The 25954-nt window shown below is 43.4% G+C and overlaps 1 protein-coding gene across 2 annotated transcripts in view; it reads left to right on the top strand.

The window, feature by feature from the left end:
* The window catches only part of LOC141014453 (sickle tail protein), a 49204-nt gene that overhangs the window by 11446 nt on the left and 11804 nt on the right, over positions 1–25954 (top strand). For both annotated transcript variants that reach the window (XM_073488254.1, XM_073488253.1), the window contains 8 exons: positions 10105–10300; positions 13511–13709; positions 14697–14790; positions 19322–20166; positions 21664–21768; positions 22291–22340; positions 24492–24631; positions 24734–24909. In XM_073488254.1, coding sequence (XP_073344355.1) covers positions 10105–10300; positions 13511–13709; positions 14697–14790; positions 19322–20166; positions 21664–21768; positions 22291–22340; positions 24492–24631; positions 24734–24909 — 1805 coding nt within the window. The remainder of the gene's footprint in view (positions 1–10104; positions 10301–13510; positions 13710–14696; positions 14791–19321; positions 20167–21663; positions 21769–22290; positions 22341–24491; positions 24632–24733; positions 24910–25954) is intronic.

The raw sequence follows: 25954 nt of genomic DNA on the forward strand, positions 1-25954 counted from the left end.
GTTTTGTGCCATTGTTTATTGACAGTGAGTGTTGCAGTTTCACGACTTATCGCGTATGGTTGGGTGAGTCATCGAGAGCTGAACACTCGGGAGTGTGTGCGCGCGTTTGTGTCTGCGAGCAGCGTTTCTTGTTGTGTCTCTCCGAGGTCAGAAGCGGGTCGCTTGGGTCAGAAGTGGATAATGAGGGAAAGTGCATCGGCTAGAGAAAGAAAAACAACGGGCAGTGATAAAAATAAGCATGACAGATAAGCCCGGAGAATAAACTGTAGCCGATGGTGTTTACATGGCAGTGATGTGTAGCAGATCATGTTTTTAGGGGGATGCAGAAACACTGGATGTAGTTCTATCAAGCTTAATTAAAACTTAAGTATATTAATGATTAGCTGACCCTTTTTTCACACACACGCACAGAGAAACTCTCCTCTGAGAGAGCGGGTATAATAAATCTTAGGCTCGGTGGAGGAGCCTATGTGGTCCTGGGTGACTTGGTAATTAAGCATGAATAGCAAAGCCATTATCAGGGCTGGTTTCATGGGACGAAAAGGAGACTTGACACTTGACATAATACAGCGTTTTTAAAACCAGCCAACACTTTCCAATTCTTCGGTATAAAGGTGGAAAAAGTGTGAGAATTAGGACCCTCTGATGGCTCTAGATTATATGTGAGTTTATGTGTGTGCAACATGATGTAAAAGATGCAGGACTCCGATTTCTCCCCGGCAAAGAAAGCCCTCTTTGTCTTGGTGGCCACAGGCTCGCAGCCACACACACATTCTCAGATATACACTGAGAGAGGCTCAAATTAGACTCGGAAGGTCCTTTCTTTTACCTCTGGAGAGACGCTCTCTGGAGACAGACCGTGGTTCGTGTGAGGACGTGTCAATTAAATGAGCCTTTCGGAAATATGAGCATGGCTTTGTCCACTGTGTATATATGGATGGGCGCTCGCTTTGTGTTTCATTATAGAGGGATCCTGTGTTTTCGCCAGAGTTGATCAAACATTTAGCGGGTTATTCTGGGACGCTAGGAGCTGTGAAACGTGTCTCGCTCCTGACGAAGTGATATTAAAGAACAAGTCTGGACAGATTGTGGCTCTGCTGCCCCGTCAGCAAATATTTTGCATGTATTTGTTTGCTCAGAGAGACAGTGAGACTTAATGTGTGCACGCTTGTAGGTGCTTGCACGACTAGTAAATGATCCAGTTGACAGTTTTTGGTAGAAGTCTGGACCTGTAATCTTGTGTAACATCTTTATTTGAATACATGACCGAAACCACAACACAGATCCTTGTCAATAAAATGTTATGTACTTGGCAAGATAAACTGCTCTTCCTGTTGTGATCCCAACAGTCGTTATTTATATAATGCATCAGCAAGGCTCCAGACTGCGACTGTTAGGTTCCATTTTGTGACTTTTTTTGGAGACAGTGCGCCTAAATATTTTAACAAACAGTGCTTGAGATTTTGTTTTTTAAAGTCACCATCATTGAATATCGCGTGAAGCGTTTCTGCTGATAATGTTTTACCACGGCTATCACAGCAATGAAAATGAAAAAAAATATTTTTTAAATTGTGCTGAAATTTTCAGTAAGGAGCACCAGTGCTACGAGTGGAAAAAGTTACTTCGGCCATGATCAGAGCTGCAACGATAAGTCGATCGACAGAAAAGTAATCACCAACTATTTTTATTAATCAATTAATGGTAGTTATAGTAATTTTTCATGAGAAAATTGCAGAAAATACAATTTTATCTGGTTTTATATCATATTAAACTGAAAATCTGGACTGACAAAAAAAGGACTTGCGTCAGAGTTTCTGCGACAGTCCAAAGAATGTGATTTTATGCGCGTTCTCCAGTGTCTCATCTCAGTGCTTCTCTTAGTAGCTAACTCTACAGTAGTACAAATGGAGTCCACTAACATAAACTAACAACTGGCTTCAAGCACAACACAAACGTTCCACGGAGCCCCTTTAATCTACAACTTAACCGGCAGTTTAATCGATAATGAAAATAATTGTTAGTTGCAACCCTAGCATGCATTGGTATTTGGATTTGTGAGTGTGTGTCGATGCACTGGGTGTGTCAGAGTGTGTGTTCTATAGCGCGAGGGCCTGCTGAGTATATCTTGCATAGGCTCTCAGGATCCCTGAGGGTAGAGCTGGGTCTTATCTCCTCGGGACACAAGTGTCATCTCTCTTTCTTCAGACAGCCACAGCCTCAGGGCAGTGAGATGGAAGCTGAGATTGGACATGGGGATTAATGTTGGAGCTGCCGTTTTAAGATAAAAATGTATTTTTTTTAGCGCTGAATGGAAACTTTATGGAGTTTTAAAGCGGTTTCAGGGATCGGATTTGCTACTCATAAGCTGGCGGAATAGCCTGCATGTAAGAAATATTTGAACGACATGATTCGTGCAGACGTCCCTCACTCTCTCGCACAATCTCTGCCTGGCACAATGGCGCACGAATGCAAAAAGGCAGACACACAAACAATGACGTTCCCCCTGCTGACCGCCGGGTGTGGATTGTGTGCGTTTTGTATTGTGCTGTTGGCTAGTTTGGGATGTGGGGCGGTGTGTGCATTGGATGGAGGGGCATCCGCTGTGTGGTAGAGCAGAAAGGGAAGGGAGCAGGACAGGGCAGTTGCGCAGAGCAAGTGCTACAAGGGCTGAAATAACAGTGGAGGAAGAGAGCCTGTTTCCCTTAGACCAGGGAGTTTCCAGTCTTACATGGAAGTCACTGCTGGAAGGAGATCACCACTTATCTAATATGGTAAAATACTGCTTTTTAACGTATTTTAGCACATGATTTCATTTCTTAAAATATTTTCGAGTTAGAGTAAACATGACTTCTATTTATAGATGCTTATAAAATGACTCTTTTTTTTTTTAAAGCAACAAAATGTAACTTCCTGGAGAAAGATAGCTGATGTTGAGTCTCATCCATAGATTGCTTTGGCACCAACCCAAAGCATCAGTATTTGACGACCTCAGGATGAGACTCAACAACCAGCGATCTTTTCACGAAGTTGCATTTTGTTGCTTAAAACCTGGCTTGACAGAACCAGCTCGGTCGGTGGAGCTCAAAGTTGGCTTTTGCAGCCTCGCTCATTCAGAGGAGGGGCTGATGTCTGCTGGTGATAACCGTGACTAACTCGTGTATGCGTGAGTGGATGAAATCAATTGGACGGTGTCGCTCAGTCAGTGGAAATGTCACAAGTGGCGGAAGAGATATTCATCTTACCTCCCCTCTGCACTGGGTCAACAGGCACAGTACTGTGTCTGTTGTGATTATGCACTTCATTTGCAATCTGACAGATCTGCGTGATTGTATTTTACTTGCCAATGAGATGGTCACAGTTCTTGTTATTGTGTTGCCCGTAAATGGCACGGTCTGCAGATTATAAGCTTCTAGATAGCAGGTCTTGAACGGCCACAACGCCTGCGTGCAGCTTCACCTTTACCGTCAGCTTTGACTGTGGATACTATAAAGTCATCTCCCTTTAACACACCAATTAACAAGCGAGCCCATCTCTGAAAGGTCATCTGGGGATTTGGATGAGGGGATTAGAGTAGGAATGCATCAGAGGGAGGGAGGGAGAGAGGGATGTGGTGGCAATGAATGGGAATGGATGACTAGGGGATTTTGATATAATGTCATTAAGGCTAGGGGAGACAAAGGATGATGGTCGGTCCGCAGACAGCATACGGACCGAGTGCTGACTGGTTGATTGACAGGGGCTTTATGATTCAAAGTTGAGCAGAACTGCAGTGGCACGGAGTTTTAGACTCACACAGGTGTTTTTAATGAACTCGTGTAGGTCTGCGCCTGCTTTTTGAACTTTTAATGTTGTGGAAAAACCTTTTAGACTGAAAGGGAGGACGGTTCTGATTCAGTGTTTTGCTCAAGGACACAAATAAAAGGCATCTAACTTAAAATTGACACCACATTCAGCCAGACAGACTCAATGTTCAAAGTGGAATCATGGAGGGGCGGGCAATCTGACAGTTTCAGATCGTGAGCAATCTTGAAAGCGTCCACAATCTACTTCAGGCGAATCCTGGAGACTGTGCTATTTAACATCCTTTTATTCTTCAAGTAGCCAATCTTCATCAATATCCATGCAGGGTTAGTAGTATAAGGTCCTCATTATTGGCTGATAATCAAATTTCAGGTATCAGAATCGTGTCTGGAAGGGAAAAAAATGGTATCATACATCTGTAGATTAAATAGATCGTGGTAAAGTTTTGTGGCCAGATCGCCCACTCCTAGAATAACATGTCAGAATGAGACGGGTTGAGTAAGGGGTTAACAGGCTGCAGAGCCACCGTCCTCTGTTTATGTGTTTGCCATGCAGATCAGGCCAGGTAATTACAGTTAGCTCTGTATCCGCTCCCCAGAGCAAGGGCCAAATTAGCATCTTAAGTGGAAAGCTGTGCTCACAACACTGGAGTTTGTGTTCAAAGCCACACAAGCTCCCACCTCCACTCTCATGTTTATATTGTTTCACATCTGCAATGTCGAATGAGAGACTGAAACTTCTTTCTGTGGTTACCCGTGTGTGTGTGTCTGTCTGTCTGCTCTGTTTGTGTATAAAAGAGATGATGTGTGAATGTGCACCATCGCTTGGTTGTAGATAGTGTAGAAAGTCACATAAAAGATGTCTCCGTCTTCTTGGCCTGACTTGTGAAACCCCTGTGTATCTGCCGTCACAGTAAGGTGAACAAGATCAAAATGACGGCAGATGGAGATAGAGAATGCCCTCTTTTTCTGAAGGTGAAAGCCAGAGTATGTTATGAGAAACCTATTATAACCCCAACTATGTTGATTATGTAAGAAAGTAGGCACCAATCAGTGGGCCTTGTGTAGGCTGACAGCAGGTGTGGCGAATGACGCTCTGGCAGTTTTTCGAGGCTGTGTCTGTACTTAAATCTCCATGAGTGACACAGCGGGCTCCTGGTGGGAGCTGCCATTATTCTTAACAATCGTGATTTACTTTAATCGCCCCATCTCGGCTCCGCATGTCAGTCTGTCTGTCAGGAGGAGAGACAGGGGCCACATGATATAACATAATCGGTTCTGCGCGGTGAAACCATGCAACATTTGTGCCTCCAGTTTGAAGCTGCTCTAATATTAGCAGTGGAAAGCATATATTATATACAGTACGCGCTCTCAAGGTGCAGATAAGGTGAGAAGTAAATGTACGTAACTGTGTAACACATGTAAAAGCACTCATCTGTGAAATTTTACATGTATTTTGGCAACGCAGACACACAAACACAGACCTGAGCTTCCTTTGCAATGACAGCATGCTGTGTGTCGGACCAGTGTTGCATAAACATTTTCAGGATGTCCTGGGTTCGGGTCAGATTTTCTGGAACAATGGCCTGACTCACTCATGCACGCACTCTGTCTCTCTTTATATCCCCTGTTCACTCTCTTTTAAACACACACAACACACAGCAACTTTATTTTTTCATGGCCGCTCGCCTCATCATCGCGTGTCCACATTACAGTACGTTGGACATCTATTTAACATAAAGCTGCTGCAAGCGATGCCAAGACTGTGAGAAAAGCTTAAGATGCACAATGTGGTGACTTTGTGAGCTATAGTGCGCTATGGCCTGAGGAAAAGGTTTGCTCCGACAGCTACACACGAGCATTCAAATGAGGCAAGTTACACTGAGTTATTTCTAGACCTGCTCTGACATACCCGAATCATGGTGAATATTTGTCACTGACATTGGCTAGAGCACTTCACAGACAACCCAGCATCTTTGTAGTGCAGACACTTTCTGATTTTTCTGACACCTTCGAGATCTGTTTTCAAGACACGTTCCTTCACAACCGGCTCTTTTCATGACTTTATAGCTTGTCATATTCCGGTGTATAAGCTAATGTCGGTGTCTCGGTTTCACATCCATCACGGCTGTCAGAGCAAATGTGGCGAACAGTGGGAGTCGCTGCTGAAAAGGCAGAATCACAGGCTGTATGCTTTTGACTGGAGCGGGGAAATCGCTGGTGTGGAATGCACGATAGGTGTGAGCGGGTTGAAGCAGGTTTTCTACAGTGCTAATCAGAGGTTGGCCTGCGGTTTTCACATCTGGCCCCCGAAGCGGGAAGTGGCTAGCCGAGACAGGAAGTGGCTTTTGATGCGAGGCGGTGTCACGCGTAGCTGCTGTCAGAATGATGATCTCTGCATGCATGCATGAGAAAGCGGAGGCGAGAGGAGAGGAGTTCATCTGAGCTAAATTGTTGACCTTTGGGGGGACACCTCATTTGTCAGATGTGGACTGGTGTGGAGTGGTTTTAACTTAATTACCCCTTTCCAGAGGGAGGCAGAAGGTCTCATTTGCAATTTTCTTCACGTTTATATGTGACTGCTTCTGCTTTAACTATCTTTTTCTCCTGTGCAATTCTTTTCCAGCTGTCACATTGTGTCTTTGGTAACATTTTCATGAGATTTGGCATAAGGTTGAAAGCAGCACTTTAAATTAGCGTACTTAAAGCAAGACTATATGACCTTTTAAAAAGAAGAAATAACAGTCTTCTAGTTAAATGAAACATTCATGTTTTATCAGCAGCTTTATCACCCTTTGGGATTAGCCACTACAGTCTTATTTCCAGTATTTTGTGGCAGCTAATGTTGGCAAACTTTAGAAACATAACACTGCGAACTGCCGCACTGGTTCAGTTAGGTAGTTTAATGACTTTTTAAACATTTTAGCATATTTTAGCCTTTACCTGGTTTTATCTCTACAATAATTAGGTTTGCATGCACTTGAGTGGTTTCATCTTGTGAGATTTCAATGGCTTAATTTTGATATCTGTCCATTCAAAATGAAGCTGGAGCCAGGAGAGGGTTAGCGTAGCTTAGCAAAAAGACTAGACAGCTAGTCTGGCTCTGTGGGTGATGCTTTACACCAAATTGAGAGTGGAGGTGTTCAAAGAAGCGGTGTGTCCTTTCCGTATGAATGAATGAACTGGTCAACTGTAAAAAAAAAAAAAAAAAAAAAAAATGTTGAATACTTTACAATTAAAAAATAACAAATCTGGAAGTGTCGGTTTTTACATCACTAGCACAGGCTTTGGACCAGGAAGGACCAGGGCTAGCTGGTTAGCATGCTAACTTACTTAGATATCTCTGCAACACAATACATAGATGTCATAACATCACAACTGTATTTTCTTCACATTGTGTTTAATTTTGGTTCCATATCTGTATGAGACTTGTCAAGAAAACAATTCCTTTAAACTTTTATTCAGTATCGAATGGTGAAGCTGGGAAAAATTCAACATTATCGTAGGCTGCGTTGATTTACAGTGAAATAAGATGATGTGATGATTTTGTGTACAAGTATTGCTTCCAGCCAGTTGTGATTAAAAACTGACTAAACTTTAATCATAAAGTTTCTCAAATGTATTTAGTGTATAGATTTCAGTCATATACTGCAGCTCAGCCCCATCTGATGAGGAAAAAAAAACATTAAACTCATAAAACATAGTTAGGTAGACTTTTATTCAAGTTAAAGTTTGAATGCAGGTTCCTCCTCCTACTCCTCCTCCTCCTCCTCCTCCTCTTTGGTATTTTAGAAAAATATTGTGTTACACTGCCAGGCCACTCTGACATGATTACTACCTACAGGTGATGGAGGAAGCCAATATGATTCAACATTCCTACGGGCGACACAGTAGCACATGAGAAGATAGAACAGCAGTGTGGGAGGGCTGTTTGGACCCTCCGCCACTGAATACGCTCATAAATCATTCAGTGTCCGGATTAAATTCCCCGACACATGTCTGGTTTCAGGTGACACGTCAACTCCGCGCGACCCTTGTGTTTTAAAAGGTGACCATCATCGTGTATTAACAGTACGAGGGCACATTTTCAGTCATGTATTTTTAATCTGCGGGTGTTGCAACCCAAGCGTATTTTAATGGAATTACAGGAGATGAGTGATGGCTCAGCAGTTTTTTGCCTGCTGTGTTAGGTCGCTGTGAAGGTGCATCACATGAATGTTGGCACACTTTTGACTCAGCGAATATCACATGAGGATGAGTGGAAATGCTCCAGGGAATCTGTATAATTTTGATGATGGCAATTAATGTGATTATGGAAATTATTAAGTGGTGGGGTTTCCAGGATTTCTGTGTCAGTACCCGTTAAAAACTGGTAATGGTGAGTATCTCTCTGCTGTTAGATTGTGTTGAAGACACCTTCGCATCTACGCTTTCCTTTTAGCCTCTTTTCACTTCTCTTTCCTCTGCTTTAGAGATTGATTTGTTTCCATGGCACCTCTGTTTTGTTTCATGACCATTTCTTTTTCCATCTCAACCTCCCACTGGCATTTCTTAGCCATTTGCTTTGTGTTTTCTCCTCCTCTTCTCTTTTTCTCCCATCAGTCTTTACAGGGCATGCTCTCCTCCCTTCACTCTGAGCTTGACATTCAGAGGTACTTGATGAAAATCCAATTGCCCCACACAGTTAGTCAGCCTTTTTTTTATCTTATCTGCATCATGCCATTGTGTTAGTAAGTGTGTGTGTGTGTGTGTGTGTGTGTGTGTGTGTGTGTGTGTGTGTGTGTGTGTGTGTGTGTGTGTGTGTGTGTGTGTGTGTGTGTGTGGCCATGTTTGCATCCTCACTAACATCTGCTGTGAGACCGCGTTCCCAACCCTTGTGCTCCCCCGTGTCACTTAGCGCCTGCCAAGCACACTTGGCTGCCAGGTTCAACCAGTTCTGGCCATGAAAGCTCCCACAAATGTCAGCTGCACTTAATATAAAACGCTTAAATTCTTTATTTGTCTGTACATGTGTGAGAGAGAGCAGCAGCGTGTGCATGCAGGTGTGTTCAAGATAACCTGGTTGACCTGCCCTCATGTCTCCACAGCACCACTCGTCTGCCAGGGAAGAAGAGCTTTTCATAAAGAACCCAGTGTTCGCTGACCCCTCAGTTTTAGTCCCACCTTGTCCCCGTGGAAGGATCCCTTTACAGCACCACACAATAGCTGAATGGGCTCTGTAGTCTAGTCACACATCGTCTTATTGTAGCGGTGGTCTGAGGATGCCACGTCATGCGGATCAGATTACAGAGTAGCCAACCGATCTTAAATTTCTGATGACACGGGTCTTGATCCTCAATCAGTGACTAAAGGGAATTTTTTTCTGGGTTTCTGTTTCATCTCTTTCCATGTGTCATCACGCAGGGTTTGAACTATTTGAAAACTTCTCTTAGTATCATTATTAAATCAGACTGGGGCTCATGCAGGTGCATATTTAATTTAAAAGTTGAGACTCCCGTAGTACGATTAGAGGCTTCCTCGAAATGGATAGCATTTAAGCGCCGTAGTGTGCTTGTGAGACAGTACCGAGCAGCGTTAGATGTGTCAGCATGTATCAGTGACACGCAGTATTAACGCTTCTCTGCGCCGTTGCATGACGGCAGTTTTTTGGTTTGTTTAGCTGTCGTGCTGGCGTCGAGCTCAAAGTCAACATCAAAGCGGCTTTTTACTAGCTTGCCAGAGAATGAGATGAAATGTTATTTTCTAACTCCACCAAATGCATCATATATAAAAGGAGACCTGTTATGCTTTTTAATTTTTTTCCATTCCTTCAGTGTGTTATCTAAAAGCTAGTGGGAGATCCTCTCTTCCACTGAAAAAGCTCCTGAAGTGCCTAAAACACCTCGTCAGCCTTTCATTCCGTGACTTCTTGACATCACTATGTCACACATTTGCATAATTTATGTCGCTATTCACAGTAGAATTGAAGCTAACTGTAGGCTGAAAACACAACAGAGCCGACCCGAGGCATGGTGAGCGGTGCTGGCTCAGGCGTGCGTGAGATGACCAATCAGAGCAGACTGCGTATTCGGGAGGGAGCTCTTAAGGAGACAGAAGCTAAAACAGAGCATCTCAGATCAAATGTTAACCTATTCCGACCCAAAATAAAACGATGCACCTAAAAATGAGCATGATATGTCTTCTTTAAAGAGTATGCTTGATATTCACTGGAAGATTGGAAAGGGTTGTTGGCTCACACTCATGCATGCACACAATGTGTCCATGGTCTCACCCTTAACGTTTTTTCTCGTGCCTCCCCCTCCAGAGCAGAAGCCCAAAGCACGGCCCTAGTCCGCAACCCGGCGTCGGCGACCAGGTCGACCACCTATCTCTGGCCTCCCTGGAGTCACTGGACACCATGTCTGACGTGGACACGCCCACAGGATTCACCCGCGGCACCCGGGTCCGTGCTAGCCTGCCGGTGGTGCGATCTACCAACCAGACAAAGGACCGCTCACTAGGTAGGATGTGTTGAGTATGTAGCCTTTTGCTTGTTGTTGACCTGAAACTATGTTTCAGTTTGTTTCTCAAAATCACCAAACTGGCAGAGAAATTCTTCTATCTGCTCTATTAAAAACTTGAGAATTATGGCTCCATCTTGAATCTTAAATTGACCTTTTGAGCGGACTGAGGTGAAAATAAATTGACATTAATCCTCAATGATAACCTCATTTTGCAGCTCTTTTAGCATAATCTTCGACAAACTTCCGAACTCTCCAAACCAAACCACGATCTCACCATTTCACCTCGTCCAAATCTCCTCCTCTCGCTCCATCTATCTTCTCCCTCCTCTCTCCACCTCAGCTCACAGCTCCTTTTTAATTAAATTCATTTCCTCTGTAGTGAAAGATTAGCGAATCCATCCACAATACGCCATCGCGTTATTGACAGGATTAGAAATGGGTCGTCTTATCAACACGCGTGGCGCTTCATTTGCATCCATACGCAGAAGCGTTGTAAGTTGTGCAGAATTAGGTTGCTGCATCAGGGTGACAGTGCTAGAAAGAGTTTCACAACTCCCCAAACAAAGTGTAGAGTCTGTAATGTTTTTTTTTTGTCAGGAGGATAGTCTTCAAAGGTAACTCGCAACTCAGCAAGGCATCTGCTGCTTGGATAATAGCAAAGCGTCTGAGTGGCACGCCTTTTGACCAAAGTAAGAATGAATGAAACTATAGGGTGCCGCCTGTTTTCCACATTGCCAGCGGTGCCTCTTGCTTTTTTCTTGTGGAGCAGAAATGCAAAACAAGAAGAAAAAAACATAAAAATATGCTTTACCAGGCATGCATGCACACACACACACACATACACACATACACATACACACAACCGCCATTGCTCTTTTTCAAAAACATCAGGACAAAGCGTTATGACAGTGGGGGGTGATGGTGTGATGAAAGGGGAGGAGAGAAAAGGGGGCACCTCTTAACTACAGTGTCCCTCCCACAGTCTTTCACACGTACACACACACATGCACACACACACACAAGCGCACACACACTTCAGTGGGTCCCAACGGACATTTGGGGCTTCTTTTTGGGGCTTCAGCTTGTGCTGCAGGAGTCGTTTCGTGGTCTTTTCCAGAGAATCAGCAGAAAACAGGAAATCCTTAAAACCCCTAATGTGAGTATCAGGTTTAATCTGATTGTCGGATCAAGTGTATTGTATTACGAGTCATTTATTCTGTGGCTGTAATGTAGTATTTATCTGCTTTCTTGTTGCAATTCAAACTTTGTGATGATATCAAGGGCTTCAGAATGCAATTTTTTCCTGGTTTAAACTTTTGTGTCTCACTGGAGGAATGTGGAAAACTTTTAAAGCTCAGACAGTCTGCAGCGCTGTGCCCATTTGGTCAGGAAACCCACTGGCCATTTGCTTCCAATCCTGAGTGAAACCAGGAATGTAACACGACTCTTTGTTCGAACCGAGCTCTTCAACTTTGCTGCAGCAAATAAATCTGACGCTAAAGAATTCAAAACTTCATAATGCACGCTCGATCAATGGCGCTTTGTCATCAAACGTGTTCGCATTAAATGCTAACATCTGGATGAGAACTAGCCGACTGTTAACATAACAGCTCTCGGGGGAAAGATGAAGTTATTCTGCAAATGGGCACTTTGTTAAGTTACTGCTACCCAGAAACCCAGACAGAGCAGAGAGAGCAATGATAGACTCAGCAATTTTGTTTCCTGGATTTGCCCTCTCTCTGTCTCACTCTGTCTCATGGAGCATGTAGGATCTTGTATAATATTTCACCAACATCTGGTAGCTTTTACTGGCTCTGCCCTTTTATGGGGTTACACCAACTAAAACCATACCTTCTTTGCTTAAAAGCAGCTATTTTCACTGCACAAAACAAGTCTCTAATGAAATCTGACATATTGATAATTAGCATAATAAGAAGAGAAGCACAAACTTTTTAAACACGTTTGCTCTTTGTCTTAAAGTGATATCGTGCCTACAGGTCACCCCTATTAAAATCAGTGCCAGGCTGTTTGGAGCAATGAATCCGAGAATAGAAATGTGTATTTCTCTTTTCCCTGGCATTGTTTACACAAGTGCAGTGTGGGCGGTTCCATAAATTTTGCGGGGGAAGACATCTGTTTTTCTAAAGCAAAGTACAGAAGCCACACCCAGGGTTTAGAGGTTCAGGCTTTGGTCTGTTTGATGCACAACTTGTTCTGCTACACCCGGAGCACACAGCCCTGCTTCTGTCCCATATTCCTGCCCCAATTCCCTTTCTAAATATCAACTAATTTGTCTGGAATAAAGGGTATGATGAGCAGCAACATGAAGAGGAGTTGAGTGGCAGGTTTTGTGCAACACTGCTTGTCTTACAAGAATGCTTCTTAAATCTATCATGGGAAACATACACCACAGAAAATGATCAGTTCAAAGTCCTTTTGGCAACAATAGAGGGAAAGCATTCATCAGCCCAATTCAGAAGTTAAAAACTGATCTCCTAACCCACAAATGGACAGTAAAGGACAGTTTACCATCCACATTTTCAGAAACTAAAGAGGTTGAATGTGTTTGCATCTACCTCCCACCAGGGTTTGTTGGTATAATACACCAGTAGAAGAATGTGGAAATTAAAGGAGATGTGTTATGCTAATTTTCAGGCTCATAATTTTATTTTGGGTGACTAGTAGAATAAGTCCACATGCTTTAATGCTCAAAAAACACATCAGTTTTCTCGTACTGTCCAGTGCTGCAGCACTGCATTCCAGCACTGCTAACAACAACAGAGCAGCTGTGCTAAATCAATTCTCGTGTTGCCAAACTAGCCGCTAGGCATAAATTATGCAAATGTGTGACTCTGTGACATAGTGTGATGTCACAAAGTCACGGAATTAAAGGTGGGAATACTGACGAGGCGTTTCAGGAGCGGTGTTTTCTGCGGGAGAGAGGAGCTTCTGTTGGTGTGGATATTTTACATGCACGAAGAAGCACAATGAGTCTCCTTTAAGTAATTAATTGATTACGAAATTAGTGGCGATTAATTCGATACATGCGTTTGCATTAACAGACAATGTAAGGAGAACAGAACTTTATTAGCATCTGAGAAAACAGTGACGTTGTAATCCAGGAGAACACATGCCTGTCTTACATAGGAAAGACTTGAATTGATTGAGTTTTCTAATCATCCCCGCCCTCCTGCTTTCTGTCTGCAGGTGTTCTGTACCTGCAATACGGGGACGAGACCAAACAGATCCGCATGCCTAACGAGGTCACCAGCATCGACACTGTCAGGGCTCTGTTTGTTAGTGCCTTCTCGCAGCAGCTCACCATGAAGATGTTGGAGTCGCCCAGCGTCGCCGTCTACGTCAAAGACGACATGAGGAACATGTACTACGAGCTCACCGACGTCAGGTAAAGATGCATGTTTGTGTGTGATAAACATGGATACAGTGATAGAGTGTTAACAGTACATCCAAGGTTCATTATTCAAAAGGTCTTTTCCTTTGCCCCTCCCTGAGCACTTCCTGTTTAAAACTTCCCCTGAACAGGAAATGTCACTGGCCAGGAAAACTTCTCGCTTCCCTTTACCCTGGTGTTGAAATTTAATAGAAAGAAAGTTGGCAGCGAAGCCCTGTGGCAGAATGTCGATAATATAAACCCAAACAAACTAAAGAGCACTCTTGAGAGACTCCCATGACTTTCCTGCCTGTTGTCCTCTCCGCTCTGGTAAAAGTTTGACTCTAGACAGTTTGAGCATTGTGAGCTTTTTACACTTTTTGAGGTCCTTTTATGCTTCCACAGTATTGTGTGCTGAGTTGTGCGTATCATTTACAAGCACTCGGGACACACATACAAGCTCACTGCTTTTTCTTGTTGCCTGTAACTTCCTTGTTTGGTATTCACCAGCATGTCTTATCAATAATACAGCAGATTCTATCTGCTGAGACTGTATGCAGACATTTGTTCAAGTTGGGATTTCAGATAAAAACATAACTCTTGAAGACATAAGCAACTTTGCCCCGCTGTATCAGGAGTTCCTGCTCGAGTGCAATGTGTACTTTGTGACTAATACTTTATTGGGGCTGTAAAAAATGTCTCGTGATGCCTTAAGGTTGGTGTCCAGGGTGCAGTCAGAGAGTGAGACCGGCAAAAGAAACAACAGATCCGCTCTCCGTTTATGTAGTCGAGCCACATTTCAACCCAGCATTAGACAGATGTTTTTATAGACCTTAGAGATTTAGAGGAAATGTCATACAACAGAGGACTGTCAGAGCCTCTGTCAGGGTATGTACCCTTGGCAGGGCTGCTAAAGAGATCCAGGCTGAGGCAGGATCGGCCGCTGTCAGATGGCGATATCTGGGCTGTCTGTTTACCACAGGACACCTCTTATTCCTACAGGAGCATCACGGATCACTCCTGCCTGAAGGTCTACCACAAAGATCCAGCACAAGCGTTCAGCCATGGGCCGAGACCTGCAAATGGTGATGCCAGGGTGAGTACTCAACCAACACTGATGCAAGTTAAAATGACTGTCTTGATAAGACAACCAGACCTATTGCAGATAGAGTTGTAAGCCCAACCTCATATCCTGTTTGCAGTCAAGGGAAGGAATGTCCCCCTACCTCTTCTTAATCTGTTTAGAGGGGGTCTCATATTGTTCTCCGGATTGGGCCTCTTCTGTACGCTCCAGTGCAGCCTGCTTTAGGGACAATTGAAAATCTCAGGACTACTTTCCTCCCCCAATATCAGCTCTAATCTCTCTTGTTCTGATTCCAGCATGTTTGTTTCCCGCTGATGTAACGAAACTTAAGCCCCAGAGAGCCGTTTCCTCAAACGTTTCCTCCTCAAATCCACCTCTCTAATCCGCCTGACCCTTTATCTAACCCGCTGCTCCTCTCCGCCTGCCGCAGATTTTCAGGCGGCGTTGCAGTGCCATTGTGATACTGCAAAAATTACATTAACCTTAGCCATAATCCCATTGCCGCATACTGTATGTGTCACATAAGTGTGAAGTGAAATTGATAAAGTTTAAAGGAATGATGAGGCACACATGATGATGGTTTAAGGGGTCTCGGTTCAGATGGCGTGATGACTTTGGGGGTGCAGCGGGAACTCTTTATATTCTCTGCTCCTGGCGGGGGAGTTGCTCCGGCTGCCTCTCTGTGATGGGGTCCTTCAAGGGGACGTGAACAAAAGACATTTGAGGGAAAAAGATGGCAAAAAAGATACAACTAAGAAAATGGAAGGGGGATTTAATAGTGCAAACAGTTTAAGAGAAGGAAAGGTTGCAAACTTGTGTGAGGCAGTGTTTTCTCACCCTTTTTTGCTCCTTTTTTTTTTACATTTCCTTACAAAATTGCCCATATTAGAACTCTGGCATTTGCTGACTCAGCAGGATTTTAAAAATATAACTGTACTGCATGAACTGCAACACATTAAGCAAAGAGAAGCATGGCGATTTTACAAAGGGCTTCTTGTGCAAACATTGTGAAATCTAAGTATGGAGTAGCAATGGGCTGAGGAGGATTGCTGTCAGGAATAGTTCTGTTACTGTTTAACCACGCAGCAATCGACACAGATACGAAGCTTGGACGTGGTTGTGGGGCGTGGAGGCCAGGTTGGTGAATGGTCAGGATAAAAAGAGATTAGTTAGGAGATATTTGTTGCTTAGCTCCAAAAAATGTGCATTCTTGTGACAATATTATGACAAGTTTTAACACTCAGACTCCTGTTGAAAGCAGTGTCAGCTGTAAAGCTCAGTCTGAAGATTTTTTTGTTTGCTTTGTTCGCCTTTTAAAGAATGCTCCAGAGAGACAAAGAAAGTCTTTCTAGTTTTTTAGCTTTTTTCTTGGCAACCTCTTTTAATAATGAAATAGAAACCCTGCCACTCAAAGCAAAAGGCCAAACACTACAAACTAATGAGCCGTACACCTGTTCAAACACTTTCGGGGGGAGGTATACCTCACATCTGTTTGGACTATTGAGTGTCCTCCTCCTTGCAGGAATGCCAGGCCTGGGATCAGATTAGAAGTATCATCTGCAGCTACCTCTGTTATTGATCGAAGCTTTCTGGTCAAATAGAGCTGTCTCTGGTTATGAAAACAACTCACCCTGTCCGTCTGTAATTGATTTAAGGTAACAGATGTACACGGTGACAGATAAGTAACTCATATGCAGCAGATTGTGAGAGTAAAGAGCTTTTTTTCCTGGATGTGAAGCATCTCTCTTGTCATGTTTCATCGGATGAAGAGGCAGAAACTGTTTTGAAATATTACTCTGTACTTGTGGAAGGGATTGTGCACAGAGCGGCGCTTTGTATTCATAGAATAGTCAATAGTGGCTGTCAGACGTGATGTTATGTACACATAGCTGAAGGAGATATTTTGCAAACAGAGGTTCACTTACTGTATTGGCGAACCATCTGTTCGGTCTTAATTCAGTTTGTCTTGTTTTTACTCACAATTATCATAATTAGCAGCGCCTTTTTTCTTCTTTTTAACGTCATTACGAAGACAGCAACATGGTACATCCAGCCGTAGAGCCAGCTATTTAAATGTTGACACACTTCCGCATGAGCACTGCAGCACAGCTCCTCTTTATCTGTTTAGCTTGGCTGCTTCTGAGGCTCTGCAGTTTGTGAATCACTTTAGGAACCCTCTCCATCTCCAGCATGGCGAGAGATCCCCGCGACTTAGTGCGCTCCTACCAGACACGCTGCCGTCATTATTGGAAGCTTAAGAGCACGGTGGAAACGGAGACAGAGTGCACGAGTCAAACTCAAACCAAATGTTCCTCAACACGGCCTCTCGTCTGCCCGACACGGTCGCTCATGTGTTTGTTTTTCAAGCCTTTACTCCTCTGTTTTGTCTCAAAGCAGTAACTCATAAGCAGGTTTTACAGGGACATCCAGACTGTCTTTATAAAGTCGGTGGATTTTAAGGATATTTTAAGGTGTAACATCTGTTTGGGATTGACAAGCAATGCCTTTTGGCCCAAATTGTTCTTATAAGGCTGTGTTGGCATTGGCAGAGCCTTGTGATGTTATTTAGTGCTCCAGAGAAATTCCCCTCACAAGAGGGCAACTTTTCTTTATGTGTGGAGGCACCTCGGATAGTGAAAGTCATTAGACTTTGATGATTGTCTGCAGTGGCTCTGTGCGTCTTAGATTTCCCATCATATGTTTTGTTGCCCGGTCAGACTTGTTGCTGCCATGTTTATGGGCTGTGTCTGCTTTCACTGTCGGCATTTCTTTCTTGTTTTTTTTCTTCCCTTTGTTATCACAGCCAAGCCTGAACCCTTTGTTACTTTACACTTTGAGCAGTTGTTGTTTTTCAGTCCGTACACACACACCCACCTATTTCACACACACTTGTCATACCCACTTTATTGCGTTCTTCACCGTATTAGTCTGTATCGGCAGCAGGGCAAAAAATAAATAAAGACAACACTGAAGAAAGCACAGTGTCAATACTGCACCTGAAGTTTTTAAAAGAACTTTGCATTAGGTTTTGACTTGTCTTCTTTCGTAGGTGTTACCCATGAGTCATACCTTGAAGGAACAATAGCTTGTTTGTTTGACAGGGATGGAGAGTCAGACAGGAAGAAAGATGAACTGCAATCAACCCTGCATGTGACACTCCTCAGCACAGCGTTATCATACCAAGCACATCACACACGGGTTCTCTCACTGTTTACACTGTATTCCAGTTATGCTTGTTAGCACAGGGAAATGTTTACTTCTATGGGAAATGAACTCGAGGTTGGAATAAACAAACTCACTATTTTGTTATCATGCCTGTATGTTCAAAGCTGATAAAGTTTCCATCGCTGCATATATGAATCTGCAAGTATGAATTCAAACTAGGCCTCGTCTATGCCAGTGATCTATTGATAATAGTGAGGAATTGTTTACAAACAACGGCAAAGTTCAGTTTCACAGCAACTCAGCATTTACCTCAAGTTGACCTCATCTAAGCTAATGTTGGCTAATGTTAGCCACCACAAGCTACTGTAGCAAAATCTCCAGGTTGTATTAAAATGAGAAAAGGTTTGCTATGCTGGTTATGAGTTTAAATTTTGTGTTGTGTTATGTCTTCTTTACAAAGTTACAGTCTCTCTTTAAGTAAGCTTTTAATATGAAAGAACAGGAAGTAGGCTAATGCAAAGATTAGACAAAAGCTAACTGTGAAGAAATATGATAAGACAGTTGCTTATATTTATGGTGAAACTTGTCATACATGACACAGCAGGTGGTTCACCACATTAACCAGACTTCCATTTACTTCTACTGCGTACCTTTAACCTCGTAGTTTGTAGTTCTACCACCTCCAGCCTCAGCACTCATTTCTTTTAACCCAGAAAGCCACTCTGGTTAAATGAGGTTAGGTTTATTGGACATTAGCCTGCAAGGGTCCTTGATGGTTTTGGGGCTGAAGAAAGGCAGCCCACATTATCCGACTGTTTAAACAGACTATGCCAGACAGATCTTGTTGCAAATTAACTGAGTGCCTTCTAGCCCTGAAGGTGCACAGGTTTTACAGACACACCACAATCTTATCTCCAAGAGAGCAGTTACACTTTGTTTTTAATGTTGAAAAAAGTAAATCAACCACCCTTATAAAACTGTCTTTCCACCCAGAGAAATAATCTTGTGTTGATTTATTGTCACCTTTGGGTATAACATCCAGTAGTCAATTGCTGTACTGTGTACCCGGGAATGGTGGCCTTGCAAGTAACTATTTTCTGCTTCTGGAAAAGTTGCTGATGGTCTATTTTCTTTGAAAAACAACAGTGTAAACTGAGCTACATGAATGTTTTTATTTCAAGGGTAACTTCAGTCCAGGAGTACAGGATATATACAAAATAAACAGTATCTTAAGCCCTCAAGTGAGCAGAAATATGCAGTCTGGTTTATTGACCAAATTGAGAGTTTTTTTTTTTTTTATGCATTATTTGAAGTAATGACTTCCATTTTTTATGTTTTTAGGCTATAATGTCATGTTTATGTCTTTGTGCTTTTCCAGATGCACAGCGAGATGGTGCATGCCGGCCGTGATGGCCCGCACCCTATGAGACAGCCCCCACTACACCACCCCATTCAGGGAGCACTACCCCCAAGTCCCCACTCCATGCCCCCATCCCCCTCCAGAATCCCATTTGGCCCACGACAGGGCTCTATACCTGGGAGCGCTACGATCCCAAGGGACCGAGTGTCTACCGCAAATCCTCAGGCTCGCTCCAACTCACCCTGTCCCAGCGCCATCCTGGAGAGACGGGATGTCAAGCCGGATGAGGACATGGGCAGTAAAAGCCACACTCTAACCAGGGGAAATGAGGGGTTGTATGCAGACCCATACTTGCTCCAAGAGGGAAGAATGACCATAGCCACTGCCCACGGACCACACCCCAACCCCGGGCTTGATGGTTCAGATCATGGCATTGGGGGATTTCACCGTGCCTCCATCCGCTCCACAAGCTCTTACGGCAGCCCCACAGACACTATGGATCACCCCTCGCTGTACAGGCAGAAGTCTAGAAACAGCCAGCTGCCTACTTTGGGCTCCAAGACTCCTCCTCCATCCCCTCATCGGATGGCTGAGGTACGGATGATTGACATCCACGGCGGGCCTCCTCATGGCGGGCCTCCTCATGGCGGGCCTCCTCATGGCGGGCCTCCTCATGGCGGGCCTCCTCATGGCGTGCCACCTCATGCCGTCCCCATGGAGAGAGGCTCGCCTGTGCGCCAGTCCTTCAGGAAGGAGGAAGTGGCAGGGACCAAGCCCCGGAGCAACATGGGATCGCCTGTGGTTGCAGACCTCCAGGGTCACCTTCAGGGGCCCATCCCACCTGTCAATGACCATCAGACACGGTAAGCACCACGGGGACCGGATGTTACATATAATGGGTTGGTGGGCTGTGAAAATGAGGATTCAGATATTGCATGGGAGCATGGACTAACTCTGCATCCCAGTTTCACCCTAACCATGAGCTGCTGGTTCTGACTTCCATCATCCATGACTGAAGGCAAGAATATAACCACACCTCACTGTCTTGAGTGTCAATATCTGCACATTAAGACCAGCACATGATTATGCATCAGTTTGGTTTGTGTATCCAACCAGTTCTGCTTATCTGACCATTGTTTTCACAGTCTCTGTTCAAGCTCTGGAGCTTACAGTGTTGATTATTATAGAGTGTGGAGACCCAGACATAGCTACCACCACTGAAACAGGATAGTATCTGGAGACCCCATTAACCCACTGTATATTTTTCCCTTAGTCTGCGACCATTGTTCTAACAACAATCCCCCCTGTAGAGTCTATTCAGTTTGGATAATCCAGCAGACATGTTGGTACCTGGGTTAGGTTTGTCTTACTCTGACTGAGAGCACATAAACACAGACAGAGATGGCCACTTAGCCAGGCAAACGTGGTTTTAGAGGCTACATGCTTACCCAGGAAAACCAAAGAAAAATATTGACCAGGTTGAATAAGTATTTGAAATGGCCCAATCAGTCAAAAAGATCAGGCTGGACCACCTGGGCAGCCCACAACCCCCGTTTAATGCCCTGGGAATCTGGGTAAAGAGAGAGGAATTTGAATGGGAAAGTACTGTACTTAACTTTCAAAATAAACACAGTCCCTACACTCAGCGCTCTGGAGCTGTCATAGAATTTATTAGTGTGAAATATGCTGTATGAACCTTCTGTCAAGCATTGTTGTGTTCACATAGACCATGTGTCTGTCTATTGTCTGTAGCACAGCTAAAACCACAGTCCCCGCCGTGTCCTCAGCTGGCCCCACATGCTTCCACAGGATAAATGATGACATCTGAAAACAAAAGTTGTTCTCTTTTCCAACCTCTAGGCTTACCAAACAATCTCAGTGTAAGGTTCCCTATTCACCCCTCTGGTGTTTGGCTTTCTTATGGCAGTGTAATTTTCCAATTGTCCTTTCATTCTCTCCTGAGCGGCCGCCACATGGGACACACTTTGTTTTATTCAAAAACGATATGACTCGAACACCCTCGGTGTCTATCTCCGGGTTCTTTTCTTGTCTTGAGTCATCCATCTTGTTTATCCCATTTGGACTCGAGCTTTTTCTTTTTGACTGAGTCAAGTGCTGTTGCACTGTTGTATTTCAGAAACTATTTATTTGACCAGAGTCAATATTTACTCAGGCCATAATTGCAAATCAATAAAAAAAAAAATCTCCATTGTGTAATCCTATAATGTAACAGACAGATTTATGATCAGGTAATTAAAAATAGAATTGATTTTTCTGTTACAGCCCTATTTGCTCTAGTGGCAGCCGTAATATCCAATAGGCCTCAGTGTTGAAAGTAGAATTTTCTGATGTCTCTGCAGAGAGCGAATGAAGGCAATGGAGCACCAGATTGCCAGCTTGACTGGCCTTGTTCAGCATGCACTTTTAAAGGGGCCAAACGCTAGTGGCACCAAGGAGCCTCCAAGGTAAGCAATCACAGCATAGGACAGAGCGAGGCATCAGGGGAAATGGAGTTTCAAATGAAAAGCCTCAGAGTGGGAAAGATAAAGTATCCCCTCTATAATGGCCATATCAAACACTCAGGTTAAATCGCATCTGGTGAAGAGGAAATAGGTTTGACTGTGAATCTAATATTAAAGCCATTTGCTCTTCAGATAAATGGTCACTATGTATGGTTTATCTGGCTGCACTTCAACTCTTTGCATTTCGATCTTCTCTGTGGAGACCTTGTGTAAATGTTTGCTTGACAATTTGTCTAAAAGGTCTGTGACTGCAGTGAACTTTATGTTTCTACGCTATGTTAAACATTGATGAAGCTCGTTAACATCATTAACATCACGTTAACCTCTCTGGTTTGTCAGTCTTTTCCCATCATACTTTGTTGTCTGTTCCTACTAATACTAACGTATGAATTTTAAAGTGGCCCAGAATAATATGTTTTTCATGATGAAAAAATCCTGCTCTTATGAATTTTCCTCTGGCTTCAGTGAGAGACCACCGAAGACCTCATCTCCTGCCCACAGCGCCCATAGCTCAGGTTAGTATCACTGTTATTCTGCTCCATTTCATGACTTCTTGCCTTTCTAAACAAGAGATTTAGCGCCATAAGGTCTTGTGCAGACAAGCCCACACATCAGTGTCAGTCAACAGTCTGCAATGAGCAGTGCTGGAGGGAGAGAAAACAAAGTCATGCTTCTTTGCTTGTCATCAGTTCACATTTCCTTACAATTCTTTCCCCTGTACATCCAGTTTAATAGGAGATAAGAGACGAGAGCCAGCCGAGCTAACACAAGCTCCTCAAAGCGCTACTTAAAACAAGACGCTATTACTTCTCAAGCCTGCCAAGATGATTCAGCGATTCAATCTCGGCTCTGCAGTGGTCTGTGGCCAGATCCAGGTTTGATAAAAAGATCTGCAACCTCACCAGTCGCAGAGAGAGAAAACACTACTCATGTGTCTTGCGAGCTAATCTCATGTCTCATGACACCTTTCATACGTAGCTTTCTGAGGGATTTACTTGTCATGTCGTGCTTGAGTGAATCTCGAAAACATCAGAAAAGTTACAGCGTGGGCTTTGATCTCGCCAAACTGCCTCTACATCAAACGTGAGAAATCGCTGGCACTTTTTTCCGCCGTCTCTCAAATGCTTCTTCGTTTGTCACCACGCAGCCTGCACTTATTTTGATGGACATCGTGTCCCCAAGGGCCAAAACACAAGCAGCAGTGTGCATTGTAACCTGTACTTCAGGTCCAGGCAGCTGTCAGGTGGTATGTAAGGGAGAGAGTTTTGGGATTATGAAGACAAAAGTTTGTTCTTTTACTGCCTCAGCAGAGGGTGAGTTTCTGTGTCAATGGAGCTTAAAGTGCACTCTGAACATTTCCTCACCGATTGCTGGCAGGGACACTACTTTCTTTAATGGACCTAATGTCTGTGGTGATGGTTTCTCCCAAACTACAAAACAAATATTTTATCACTTACCTCCAGAGGTGCCCAGGAAAAGCAAATAGTTTTGGTTTTATTTGCCCATATTTTGAGATATTCATCTGTGAGATTTTTGCCTCAAACGCAATACAGCAAAGGTAAACGAAATATCAGTTGAAAAATGGGTAGCACCTTTCAATATGGGCACAGATCATATACTTAAACTGGGAGTGGACACGTTATTTGCTTTAAGGTATTATTATGAAGTGAATGCTCATTGCACAATGTCACAGCTATAGAAAAATGACTCCTACTACCATAACTATTGCATGACTCATGGTGATTTAATGCCTGAATAAATGCAGGATATATCCCGAGTACCTGTTGCTCACTATAAACAAAAAGTCAGTCTCTATGTGATTAGTTCACACTTACCAGATCATCAGTTAATGATATTTATATGGATATTTTATATAGTTACCTATTTCATACATGAACTGCTATGCATCAAGTATTTCTATGTTTATTATGTACATGTTTCCATCTGGAATTATAAAGCTATCTTCATGTATCTATGAGATCGGGTGCTTTCAGAGAGGTTTGGCAAATACATGAGTCTTAATAAAGTTTTATGGAATCCAGCTAGTTTGGTTGCATATCAGTTAATGTATAAAGTAACCGATGATCTGTTAAGTGTGAATTTATTCCATAAAGTCGAAGTGACCCTGACACTAGTCATGCATTAGTTAACCATTACTCGAAGTGGAAACAAGAACTCAGTCCTCCCTTCTCTGTTTTTAGATGTCTGATGGAAAAAAATAAAAGCCAATAGAGTCAAAAGTCTAGTCTATGCTGGAGCTTTTGAAAATATTGAATTAAATTATTATTGTTGTTGGGGGACAACTCGGCCAAAACCACAAATATTAGCTCCCCTGGTCTCCATGGTTTCAACCTCTCCCCCATCCCTCGCGGCGACTGAAATGGCATGATCAGTTGACAGACATTTCAGAGGTGCTGCCAATATAAGTGCTGGTATATCTGCTTATTGTGCCTGGAAAGAGAAAGCCACAGAGAGTTCAGGCAATCATTCCTAAACATAAGAAACAGTAAGTCAGACCAGTGTCTTGCCAGAGAAAATATGTTTGCAGACGTGTTTCAGCATGTGCATATGAATGAAAATAAACCTGTTTTGTTTAGGTGCTATTAGGTAACATTTTTCATGCAACAAGCTGTAACTTGTTTTCTCTTTTTTCCCCTCGGATACAGGTGGTTCCCCAGTTTTGGCTCCTAAGACCAATGCAGCCACATCAGACAAGGGCTCAGTTCCTCTCAAAATCAACCTCCTGCAGTTCAGGAAGAACGTTTCTGACCTCAGGATGCAACTCCATCAGATGAGACAGCTGCAGGCAAGACCTCTTTCTCCTTTTTAATTCATTTCAAGTGTGTGTATGTTGGTCTGCAAGTTCAGGTCCTCATACGTGTCATTCCCACTGTGTGCATCCGCTCAGCTCCAGAACCAGGAAGCACTGCGAGTCCAGCTGAAGCGGGCAGAGCAGGAGATTAGTGTTAAACTCGCAGAAGCCATGCGAGGTCTCGAGGACCCTGTCCAGAGGCAGAGAGCTTTGGTAGAAGAGGACAGGCACAAGTACTTAGGTCTGGAGGAGCGTGTCCTCACACAACTCGGGTAAGTTTTCGTGTTGTATATAGTCTAAAGTGGATTTGGCTGTTTGCATTCGTTATTGGATGTTTATTGTTCAGGATTTTACTCCTTTCATGAGAGTCCTGCAGAAGTATTAGAGGCGATTAAGCACACACCCATGTGGTTTTCAGTCAAGGTGCTTCCATTCATAGGAAATCCCCAAAAGGCTTCATTTTTTTATCAGCTCACCTACGCTATTCACTCCTAAACTCTCTGACAAGCCAACGCCCTCCAAATTACAGCCCACAGGTTTATACAGGCAAGCAGTGCCTGCCTCTCAGAGACAGCAGCCTAGAACAATAGACCCAACTGTGGAGCAACTTCTCACTGCACTGCTCTTATTTTAATTCACTTGCCTCATCTTGCCAACAGGGAGCAGTAATTGAATCCTTTTATTTGGATGTTTACAGGCAAGGTCAAGCAGCGTCGTCTTAATAAACACAATGATCGCAGCTCGCGGAGAACTGGGAAATGAACAGGCGAAAGTCAGTGGATTAAACTCACTGTTACCCTTGGTATCCAGCCAGCTGTGAGTCAGCAAAACACGGCTGCTGGCTTTTTAAATAAGGCTTGGTAATTAGGGCTGCTTGGCTTTAAGACCAGTGGGAAAATGTGGTGTGAAAACCACTGGCCTCTCAAGAGGAGAACTAAATCCATCACGACCTGTAAGGGCACATTTTGTAATATTTTCTAACTATGTGGCAACAAAAAGGGCTCTGTGCTTTAAATTATGAAAGTGGTACTACAGTGTGTGGAATAGTTTGCAGGGAGATCCAAGTACAGGAAAAAACAAGGAAATAAATGAGTGCCTGGGGTTTTAAAAAGGAAGGTTTGTCTGCGGATAGTTCCAGTTGATAACAGTAATTCACAGTAAATTGAAGAGAATATGAAAAACATGCAGCAACTCCTCCTCCATTCCTTCTTAAAGAGACAGTTCACCACAAGATTCTTCTCACCTGTAGTGCTATTTTTTCATCCAGATTGTTTTGGAACTGATTTTCCGTTTTTATCTAGCCCCACAATAAAAAAT

The sequence above is a fragment of the Pagrus major genome, chromosome 19 (assembly GCF_040436345.1).
Source record: "Pagrus major chromosome 19, Pma_NU_1.0".
NCBI classification, from domain to species: Eukaryota; Metazoa; Chordata; class Actinopteri; order Spariformes; family Sparidae; genus Pagrus; species Pagrus major.